This window comes from Malus sylvestris, chromosome 12, assembly GCF_916048215.2.
Source record: "Malus sylvestris chromosome 12, drMalSylv7.2, whole genome shotgun sequence".
Taxonomy (NCBI): Eukaryota; Viridiplantae; Streptophyta; class Magnoliopsida; order Rosales; family Rosaceae; genus Malus; species Malus sylvestris.
The window spans coordinates 32,264,402-32,276,246 of NC_062271.1; the positions used below are offsets into that span (position 1 = coordinate 32,264,402).

An 11,845-nucleotide genomic window follows, 5' to 3' on the forward strand; every position below is an offset into this window, starting at 1 on the left:
GAAGGCATAAAACAAATGCAAGAGCTTACTTCCTTCAATATTCACTTGAAGCCATTTTTTAGCTCATTCCCGATAACGGACCCATCCATCATTTCTGCACACAACAAGTGAAAGTGAAACTGAGATTAACAAACCAAACTCAAAATTATCCTTGGCTTGAGGCTTGAGTCTAGAGTTAACGTGTTTTACTTCTACAAAAACAAAATCGATTTTACAATTACCAATATACATGCCAGGCCAGTGCTTCTGCCCCTGTTTCGACTTTGAACATGACAACCGCACTTCCTCTCAAACGGAGGTGGAGGTGGAGGTGGAGCCGGTGCTGCTGGTGTCGGGCATCGGAGGCTCCATTCTGCACTCCAAGAGGAGGAAGTTGGGCTTCGACACACGGGTCTGGGTCCGGATCTTATTGGCTGACTTGGAGTTCAAGAAGAAGCTCTGGTCTATCTACAATCCCCAAACAGGTTGCTTTCTCTATTTATATATTTTTCGAAACTGAGAACCTTGTTTTGGGTCGGGGGCAATTGGAAAATCAAACCAAAATGCATGCAGTAAAGAGAGACAAGACACTAGACAGACTAGTGTGGACTTTTGTCAATCATCTCCTCTCTCACTGTTTGCTTGCTGGATTATACTGGGATTGGGAAGAGACCATGCATAACATGATACTTTCAGTTATTGTTGAGATTTACCATGTCATTTCTAAGACATCTTCACTTGTATTCTACTGGGACGAGACCATGCAAACATGTTTCGACTTTCATCTATCATGTCACGTTTTCATTCAAAATTTAAGAGCCAAGTCAAAATTTTATTTCAAGAGCTATCATTTTCCTTCAAGATTAGTTTGTATGATCCGCTCATAAACATGAAGGAAGCATCAAATCCAACGGCCACCAGGTTGGTTTCCTACTGTTTGTATCGTGGAAGATGGCTAAAACATGTTATTCTAGGGAAATTACATATCAATTTTGCATCTGTTATCATTTTCTTATTTTTCCTTTCATGTTCTAATTCTGTGCAGAATCAGCCTCTTACTAGACTCATTTGTGTTCCCAGGTTATACAGAAACGCTAGACAAAAAAACTGAAATTGTGGTCCCAGATGACGATTACGGCCTGTATGCCATTGATATTCTAGATCCTTGCTGGGTAAGAATGATACTTGTTCCCATGGATATTTTCATAGTTTGGTTATGACATCACTGAATTAGAGCTATTATTATGTTTCTTCATGTTTCCAGTTTGTCAAATTGATACGTTTGAAAGAGGTATACCAGTTCCATGATATGATTGATATGCTTGTCGAGTGTGGGTATAAAAAGGGAACCACTTTGTTTGGATACGGTTATGATTTTCGACAAAGCAATAGGTAACTTTTTTTTTTTGGTGGCTAGAGTTTCTATAGTAATTGTATGAAAGCAACCATTTCTGGTATTTGAACTATCACAACAATGTCTGACAATTTGGTTCCTTGTTTCCAATAATCTGACCACCGTGGTTATTATGTTGGCAGAATTGACAAGTCAATGGAGGGTCTTAAGGTGAAACTGGAAACTGCTTACAAGGCTTCTGGGGGTAGAAAAGTGAATATAATTTCGCATTCAGTGGGTGGACTGCTAGTCACATGCTTTATGTCACTCCATACTGATGTGCGCATACTTTCTCTTGGTGACTAGTTGAAGTTTATGAATTTTCATCGAAATATGCAGAAAATATAAACTCCTCTTCTCACTAAAGGCAAATCGTTCTTCGGCAGGTATTTTCAAAGTACGTGAGTAAATGGATCTGCATAGCTTGCCCTTTTCAAGGTAGTTTCTTCCCTTATGCCATTTGTCTTCGTATTTGGACTACATAATCTTTAATGTATGTCAGCGGTGCTTATTGGAATCTGTCCATTGAATCTTCTCAGGTAGCTAGAAAACCATACTATGCATTCCCTTTCAGCCTCTTTTGGTTAACATCTCTTTAATCTTCTTAGACTGGGAGTCACAGCGTTTGACAATACCACGATATTTATGTTTTCATCCCTGATTGTTGATTATAAATTAAATTCAAATTACAGGTGCACCAGGATGCATCAATGATTCTCTCTTAACTGGATTGCAGTTTGTTGAAGGCTTGGGAAGTTACCTTTTTGTATCAAGGTGGACTATGCACCAGCTGGTAATACGTTAAATTAAGCTAATTTGGCTTCATGACTGTATTTAAACTAGATAATAGGAAAGTTAATTACGCGATCATCTTTCTTGGCAACCTAGTATCTTAAATGGAAGCATGACATGCTGTGAATGAGTCTGTATATATTAGAAAATACAAATGAAAGACTACAAGTGAGAAAATACATGAAGGCTTGAGTTTCTCTGAGAAATGTACCCTTCAGCTGATCTGATCCAATTCAATAAGCTCTAACCGTGTATAAGAAAATCTCCAACATATTTCACAATGGAACCCAGAAATCACATGGTTTAAACACTTGAACACCATAAAGAATTTCTCAATGCCGTTCTTGAAATATGTAATTGACTTGCATACTTATTTTCCTTTTTTAGGAAGTTGGGCGTATCCCTCAAGCCAATCAAAATAAAAAAGAAATTAATGTTCTTTAGCATTTCATCCATAACAAGTATTTGGCTACATTTTTCAGTTCTTACCGTTTTTTATTCTACAAGATGTTGCTATTAGGAAGAACTAAACCTGAATAAATTTGTTTCTCATATAGTTGATTGAGTGTCCATCAATCTATGAGATGTTGGCAAATCCAAAATTTAATTGGAAAAGGCCGCCAGAAATTCAGGTTTGGAGGAACAAATCCACGGATGGGGAAACTTTGGTTGATTTGGAGTCTTATGGCCCAATTGAAAGCATCCCTTTGTTTGAAGAAGCATTGAAATATAATGAGGTACCACTTTTCAGATTTTTCTTGCTACAAAACTATTTCATTTGCTTTGATTATTGGGGCAAGTCTTGCTTTCTCGTGCGCTGTTGTACTGTATTTTGGAAAACAATTTTACATTTAATATAATTAAATCCAGTACTTATCAGAGCTCAAGAAGGATACACTATCTCCCTGCACATTCTGATATCACCATGACTTCTTTCTCTCTTAATCAATAGCCAGAGCTTATGTCAATCTCCTTCAATGCAGCTAAATTATGATGGTGAAACGGTAGCTTTGCCATTTAACCATTCTATTCTCAGATGGGCTGCTGAGACTCGCCAAGTTTTGAACAGTGCTAAACTACCAGATAGCGTCAGCTTCTATAACATATATGGCACATCGTTCGGCACCCCTTTTGATGTTTGGTATGTAAGAGAACTACTTTATGAATTAGGAATACTTAAGGGAATAGAAATCCAAAAAAAGTAGCAGCTGGACCCAAACTTAAATCAAAACAGGAAACATGTGAACGGGCTTTGCAATCCTTGGTATGACTGGTTGCTTAGTTGATACAGAGACCTTTATTATAGTACACAGGCAGAACTACGTTTGCAATTGACTAGCAGAACTAATTTAAATGGAAATTCTCAGGGTTTGACATTGTAAAATAAAATGGTTTGATGAATATACAATCTAGAAGGTGCACCATTCTGTTCTCTTCATAAGTTGTATCATTTCCCTATCAAGTTATGCAACTGTGAATTTGGTAGTGCATCTGACATATTTATTTACTAATGCAGCTACGGTTCGGAGACAGCTCCAATTGAGGACCTGTCTGAAATATGCCATTCAATAGTGAGTTATTTACTCTTTGTGAAATCTTGAATTTTCAAAATGTTGTGTGTGTAGGTATCCCATGGGTTCAAAGCTTTAAACAGCCTAGATCATATGTCCCTTGATTTCTGGTTGCTTAACTAGTCATTGGTCTGAAGCCTATCGTAGTTTAAGAAAGTTGTACACGTGCACCTTTATTTTTGAAAATGTTAGGTCCCACGCTGTTCAACATTATCCAGACTCTGAAGTTATGATCTGCACTATTTTTATTCACCGTTACTCTCCCATTTCTTGTTATTTCCCTTACGTACATTTATACGCATCAACCCTTGACTCTTATTCCCTGTTTTACTTGCACCTCTAACTTCTGATTAATCCAGTTGCTGCTTTATCCAGCTACTAATCAAATAGTAGCATCCAGTTTTGACAAAGATTATGTACCCCTGGGATGTTAATGCTTTTATGACCTGTCCTCTCTATGATTTACACGATTTCTTTCTTTCCAGCCTCAGTATTCTTATGTGGATGGAGATGAAACAGTTCCGGCTGAGTCAGCAAAGGTGCTCTATCCGACCTATGATCCCAGTGTTAATATATATGCTCTCTTCAATAGTTCATGCTAAGTTTTATTTGCAAACTATTATTATGGTTTCAGAATTTGAACGAATTTGTTCGAACTTTCTATCTTGATTACTATCAAACAGGCGGATGGAATTGCTGCAGTGGAAAGAGTAGCAATAGCTGCAAGGCACCGGGAACTATTACGGGACAAAACAGTTTTTCAACATATCCTAAGGTGGTTGGGAGTCGAACAGAAGGTCAGCAGACATTCTAAGACATCCAGAGTTGCAGACGCCTCTTCAAATAAGCGTGCTTGAAAATTGAAGGAAATTCTGTGTTCAAATTATAACTATAATAGCACCTTATAATTGTATTGAATATTGTGTTTTTTAGCGTTATTTGTTATTTGAGTACTATATGTATAATATTCTTAGCGTGCATGTTAATTTCATTGAGTGGTGGCGTGTGATATTGAATTTAAATCACATTTACATACGCTATACTATATATGAATGAATTTTGTCACGGAAAATATGTTAATTTTGCCACGGAAAATATGTTTTGTCGATCTTGTATTCTTGCAATTGGCCTGCAGCTGGCTAGCTACCACTAAGAGCAAGTCCACCGGGAAAAAAATGTCCCAGCCCTCAGTCCAAAAAACAAGCTGGCCCTCAGTCCATTTGCTCCAGCCCGTGGAGTTGCCTGGCACCCAGCCCATGCCAGGCAACAGCCCAGCACGTTTTGGACTGACCAAGAAGCTGGCCTGTTTCTCGGGCGCGTGCAACACAAGCGCGCAAGGCGCGAGTGGGTTTCAGGCTTTCCTGAAAATGTGTCAGCCCACTTGGGCTCACCGACGTGGCGTTATGATAGCCGTTGGATTTCCAACGGTAAAAAAAATTTAAATTTTACTTTTAAACTGGACCGTCCGATCAAAGATCAACGGTCCAGATTAATTAACTTAATTAAAATTTATTAAAAAATACAGAAAATTTATTAAAAAATACAGAAAATTAAAAAAAAATATATTTTTTTCTTTCTATAGTTTATCTGATGAGTTTATGTAATTTTATTTTAGTGTGTTTTTTTTAAGTTTATTTGATGAGTATGTAATTTTATTTCAATGTGTTTTTTTTTTTAAGTTTATTTGAAATTTTATCCAAAATTGGTTAAAAATCATATCCGAAATAAACTTTAAAAAAAAAAAAACACACACCAAATAAATGCGCTGGGTGCCAGCGCCCAGTGCATTTTTTTAGGGATGGAGATGCTTTGGTCTGTTACTGTTCACTGGGGTCTATTACTGTTCACTTGAGTGGATAAATGCGCTGGGTGCTGGCACAAAGTCCTTAGAGCAGTTCCACCGGAGGTGGAATAGCCCAGCACCCAGTCAAAAAACCAGGCTGGCACCCTGTCAATTCACTCCATCCCGTGAAATCGACTGGCACCCAGCCCAAGCCAGTCCACAGGCCGGCCTAAAATCGACAGACCTTGGGACTGGCCTATCTGACGTCAGCGTGGTGTCGAAGGAGAATCCGAGCACCGAGACAACGAGCGGTGAATCGCTCTGGAGCTCGTTCTGGAACTTGAGCTCGCGCTGGAGCGAATCGGAGTCCACGAGCTTGACGGCGACGTCTTGGCGGGTGTGTGGGATTATGCCGAAGAACACGGACCCGGAGCCGCCTTGGCCGAATCGGTGCGTCGAAGAGAACGAGTCGGTCGCTCGGCGGAGGGCGGAGGACGGAGTAGGAGTACCGGTGGGGGGGCTTGGAGTTGGATTCCAGGGCAGTCCGTTTCTGGGTGATTTTTCGAAAGCAAACCAGGAGGAAGAGGAGGAGAGAGAAGGCGGTGGTGGTGGAGGCGGCGGCGAGAGGGTGGGGGAAGCGGCTGCTGGCTGAGGACTAGCTGCGGGCTATGGCGATGGGGAGTGAAGGAATTGGCGCATCGTGGGGACCAAAGACAGTCAGAGGAGTTGAAGGAGGAAGAAGAAGAAAGTGTTTATAATAAAAAATAATAATATTTTAATAAAATTGACTAGGCTATTTTTTTTTAGGAGTGGAGATGCATTGGCCTATTACTACTGTTTATTAGGGTCTATTACTGTTCATTTGAGTGGATAAATGTGATGGGTGCTGGCACAAAGTCCTTAGGGGTGGACTTGCTCTTAGGGGTGGACTTGCTCTAAGTGAAGGTATAGATTGTGTCGTTTTCATTTTCCTTTTTAACCTGAAGGACAAAAAATGAGGCCCCCTCTCCTCCTCGCAAATTTGTAAATTGCAGGTTCTTGCACAAGTCACAGTGGTAAATATACAAATCTTTTACCCGGCTAACTAGTAGTCTAGTAGTGATGATTCCACATAAAAAAAAAATTAAAAATTATAAAAAAAATCTAGTAGTGATGATCAATTAAAGCTGTAAAGGGCTAATTTTGCTGATTTGATGCTGAACCACAATGTCAAGATAACATTACACTTGATCATTTATTAATAATAAGAACAAGCGACGGTAGCAGTATTGTAAATAAGTTAAAGTTTGAAGACGGATGTAGTATTATAAAATAAGTTGAAGTTTCGTGGTGCAGGCAATTGTTTCTTAAGAAACGGTCGGTTATGAAAAAATGACTCCACCAATAGGTCAACTTATTTATGCCACCAGCTCCAGACTAACTTATATACAATAATGTCACTGCCTCTTATTTTTGTCCTTATTATTAATAAAAAAAATTATTAAAAATGTGTGAAGTCCTTTTCATTAACCTTTTTTCTTTTCGTCCTAATGAACTTCCTTAATTTCTTTATATAAAAATTATAATTGTGATGGTGTTTGTTCTAATTGCTATCCAAGTTCGTAGGGAAACACAAGGATGGATACATTAAGCCTGCCTACCCAAATAATCAATCCAAGTATTCAAATAGGGGTAACCACATAAAACTAGAATCTCATATATGGACAAGGATTGTCTGCCCTTCCACTTTCGGTGTCCTTCCGTGCTCTCCTGTTTTGTGGGGTCACGATTAAGCCATGTTAACATTTTATATTATTTTTTTATAGAAATAATAAGACAAAATGAATAGTAATATAAAATGTTGATGTGGTTTAACCGTAACCATACAAAAGGCACGGAAGTGGAAGGGTAGACAATCTTTGTCCCTCATATATGATATATACATGTTCAGGTCAGGAGTCAAGGGGGACGAGGTGGTACACGTGGAAGACAGCCCCCTTCAGTCACACGCAAAAGCATGTTCCCATCATGCTCTATATATATATATTTAAAATTGTTATTGATACTCCAAATTCTTTATTCTACATTTCAAACTTTCTATATTTAGAAAGAAAAATACATTTGTGAGGAGTGTAGAATGAAATTTTTAGAATACCAATAACACATCCATATATATTTATAAATTCGAGTTCATGCATGCATGCTCTTCTAAATAAATATATAGAGAGTGTGTATTAATAATTAATTGGCACCTAGATAATTACGCATGATGAGAAGGGAAGAAGATCAACTCGGGGCCGAAGTACCAATTAGTGACAACCAACACTTAAATCCAAGATATATATAGCTGTGCTTCCAAATTCAACTTCAACTGCAAGAAATATATCTAGAAGCTTTAGTTATAACTTAAGGAATTTAATTAGTTCCCAAGTACTTTTTAAATCAAATGATATAGTTGTTAATAATCAGATTATTACTTAAACGTTGATTAACGTGTATATTTTTTATTATTAATAAATTATTTGATTTGTAAATTTAATTTTAAATTTTAATCTCTCAAACATTTTTTTTTCCTTATTTTATTTATTATTATTATTATATTATTCAAGAGAAGACAGGGGAGAGGGATGTGGAACGAAGAGATGGTGCATAGTAATGGTATGGTCAAAGGTCAAAAAGGTTTGAATCCCAAACACACAGTTTTTATTTATTTACTGGCTAGGGTTTGGAGTTTCGATGTGAATTTTCAATACATTAATAATTAATTAGCCAAGAAAATAATTTAGAGGGGAGAGAGATGAATGCATTAAAACCCCACCACACCCCAACCCCCCTCTTCCCGAGAAAGGAGACGAGAATGAGCATTCCTAGACCTGTTAGCTTATGGGATGATTCTATTTGTATTTGAAGGAGATAAGTAAGGAATCGGATCCTTCCTGAGCCAAAAGAACTGAATCTAAAGATTAAATAATCTAGATCATTAAAATTTGATCAAATAACTACAATTATTATAATTTTTAAAGAAGTCTTCTATTTGTAACAGTTGGATCAAATTTTAATGATCCGGATTATTTAATCATTAAGTTCAGATTTTTTTGATCCGGAGGGAATCTGGTTCCATAAGTAAGAGTCTGTCTCACGGACACGTATGAGGCATCCATGCAGCAGCAGCACACTGCAGGTGCAGGGTTTAATAATTTATTATAAACCCTTCGACTAGATTCTGAATTTGGCTCGATCTTAACATAATTGATATTTAAAAGGATTATGCTAAAGTGATCAAAATTTTAAATTAAATGATATGTCATCAATTAAAAATAAATACGTTAATAAATAATTAACTAGTAATCCAATCATCAATATTTACCTTATTTGGTTCACAAAACTTAGTTTAGAAATTTGATTTCTCTATCATTATCTTATTTAAATGATAAAATGACAGTTCATATTATCGTATAATGTTACATGATTAGAAGGATATAGTGAAAGTTTTTATTATTCTATCTATATATAAGGTCATTACTAGGCCATCTTTTTAGCCACTCACATACTATTATTTTAATTTTATTAGTAATTTTTGTTTAATTTATTCAAATTAATGGCTAAAATGAATAAAGGTGTGTGCGAAGTTAAAAAAAAAAATTTGAGTGAATGACGTTTTATGTAAACCTAATATATAAGGAGAATAAAAAGAGTATGATTCTTTCTTTTCTAAATTCTACTCCTCTTCCTTCCCTTATTATTTGAACGATCACGATCGTCACGTTAACATTTTGTGTTAATTTATTTATGAAACGAAAAAAAACAAAAAATGAATGAGGAAAGGAGAGAACAATTTTAGGGAAGAGAATCCTATTAAAAGAAAAAAAAAGGCAAGACCGCATGGTATGAGAAGAAAAGAATATAGGAACGAGGAGGGGTTGGATCCTCTTTAGTTGTAACTAGCCTTCATGCACGCGCTCACGTGAGTGCATAAGACATTTTTTGAATCACGGCGTGCTACGCGGTACTTAGACATTTTAAATGTATTTATATGAGTAAATTGACAAAAGAAAAGTCAAATATTTAAAATAAATGAATAATCCTAGATCATGCTAGAAGAAACCCCTCATAAACCAATTAAAGCAGCTAAATCCACATAATAAAATCAGTCTCTATTGAATTTATATTAAGAATAGAGAAAATAATATTTAATAAATAACTTATTGAATCACATTATTACTAGTCATTGTAAGGCTAAGCCCACCCCCTCCATCTTAGTGTAGATAATATCATTTGTTCAAAAAAAAAAAAAAACAATCATTTGACAATTAATTTAATCACATTATTATCTTTGTGCGAAAGACATTTTTTAAAATCGGCATTACACGCATCTTAAGATGTTTTGAATGCGTTTAAAAATAAAGAAAATAATATTTAATGAACAACTGATTGAATCACATTATTGCTAGCCTATTGTGAGGTACTAATTATTTTAAAAAAAATGTACAAAAATTTTTAATTATTAAAAAATGCTATTAAATGACAAAAATACCCCTACTATATTTTATGCATTATTTTGAGTTGCTTTTGAAATTTTTATTTGAAGAGTATTTTATTTTTGTCTAATTTTTTTATGAAGTTTGTGACACAAAAAAATACTATTCATTAGTCCCTTGAATTTATATGCAAAGATAACAAAAGTCTTACTTTTCCTCGGGTGATGTGGAATTAAAGTTCTTCTTTCATGGGGGCCTAAGGCCGGGGTTGTAATATTTGCTGCATGCCATTTACCCAAAATAAATATTTTTGCATGGATAAGGGTGCGAGCGAGAGAGAGAGAGAGAGAGAGAGAGAGAGAGATCTACGCAGTGGTTGTGGGGGGATTTTGTGGTATTATATCCAAGAAGGCACGGGTGCTCCGCTGATTTCTCCAATGCAATCCCAGTTCCCACGGGGGCTTTGGCTCTCTTTGAAACCAAAATTGATAAATATTTCTATAAATAAACATCTCCACGATTTTCATGCCACATTATTATTTTTCTTATTTGTTGTGTATATATCTTCATGTTACTCGTGTTAATTCTCTTTGTACAAAAGTAATGTTAAGTAAATTTAAGAGTGTATTTTTGTTCACAATCAAGAATTATGATGTACGGTCATCATACATGTCATTATCTGACATCATTGGCAGAGCCAAGCCAAGTACAAGAAAGATCTCCTAGGCTATAATATAGGGAGAGTTTTGATTCTTTAACATTAAAAATATTAAGCTTTTGAGATATTATATGATTTTTAATAAACATAGTATACTTAACAAATGAAAATTTTAAATCTTAAGGCATCGCGCTTTGAAGGCTAGAAGCCTAGTAAACATAGTACAATTTTTTTACTTCAAATTATTACTTTCAAGTTTGCTATTATATAACTTTACGTATGCAACAAAAGATTAAAATTTGATTTCATAGTAATAATTATAGCTTAGCCCACCAACCGAATAATTCATGGCTACACCATTGTCTAACACTCATCCTTTCACGTAACTATAGTTTTTTTTTTTCAAAATTAGAAAAGGAACATTTAATAATAAAGTTAACCATAGTTAGTTGAAAGGACACATGTAAGATAATGAGGTGTATGGTGAGCATACACCAGAGTTCTAAATTTACAAACTAAATAATGTGTCCTTAATAAGAAAAAGTGTGGTAATCAACACTTAAGTAATAATTTAGTCTACACATTTGGTCTCCCTAGCATTACCTTTTATATAATCATCAATTCTATTTTGTTAAGGGTGCTAGGGAGACTAAATCAATAGATAAAATGAACTAAATGACATAGAAGTTAAAGATTGAATTATTACTTTAAATATTGATTATTGTGCTTATTTTTTATTGCTAACACATCATTTAATTTACAAATTTAATCTATAATAATCTAGTTTACCTAGCATTAGTGTATTGGTTCATCGTGGAACTACTAACTACAAAAGTGCATGCATGGATAATGAAATGTGTTTTCGTCGAATTCTCTTCCAATTTATGATGAATATTTGTTATTAAACCTTTTTTACCTTTGTTATTAAACATTGTTGTCCACGAAACGGCCAAAGGTGAAATAATCCACATTTCACGTTGTGTATGTTTTGATGATCTCTTACCCTAAACCCTACGAGAACAACACTTCCCAACTAATGTAACTGATAGTGTATAAATGCACGTAATTCAATTATTTTGGTCATCTTCACATAGAGATTAACTTGTATGACACACTACTAGAAGAGTTAAAACTCCATCGACCTTTGCATCAAATGTATGAAATACATGTGTTATTCAAAACTGCAAAGCTAAATTGGTGTTAATTAACATA

General features: G+C 35.5%; 1 protein-coding gene across 1 annotated transcript; it reads left to right on the plus strand.

Moving 5' to 3' along the window:
• On the plus strand, positions 1-4,807 carry LOC126591777 (phospholipase A(1) LCAT3-like). The gene is made up of 11 exons (XM_050257454.1): positions 1-464; positions 1,060-1,151; positions 1,244-1,371; positions 1,516-1,651; positions 1,759-1,810; positions 2,065-2,165; positions 2,722-2,901; positions 3,148-3,305; positions 3,681-3,735; positions 4,221-4,274; positions 4,419-4,807. The coding sequence occupies exons 1-11, from the start codon at positions 230-232 to the stop codon at positions 4,590-4,592; spliced, it is 1,365 nt and encodes a 454-aa protein (XP_050113411.1). The 5' UTR covers positions 1-229; the 3' UTR covers positions 4,593-4,807.
• Positions 4,808-11,845: the final 7,038 nt, after the last annotated feature.

Excerpts from the sequence above, each read along its gene's own strand:
- LOC126591777 (XM_050257454.1), top strand. The coding sequence starts at position 230 with ATGCCAGGCCAGTGCTTCTGCCCCTGTTTCGACTTTGAACATGACAAC. Across the intron at positions 1,152-1,243 it reads ATATTCTAGATCCTTGCTGG|TTTGTCAAATTGATACGTTT; the intron begins GTAAGAATGATA and ends TCATGTTTCCAG. Across the intron at positions 1,652-1,758 it reads TTATGTCACTCCATACTGAT|GTATTTTCAAAGTACGTGAG; the intron begins GTGCGCATACTT and ends GTTCTTCGGCAG.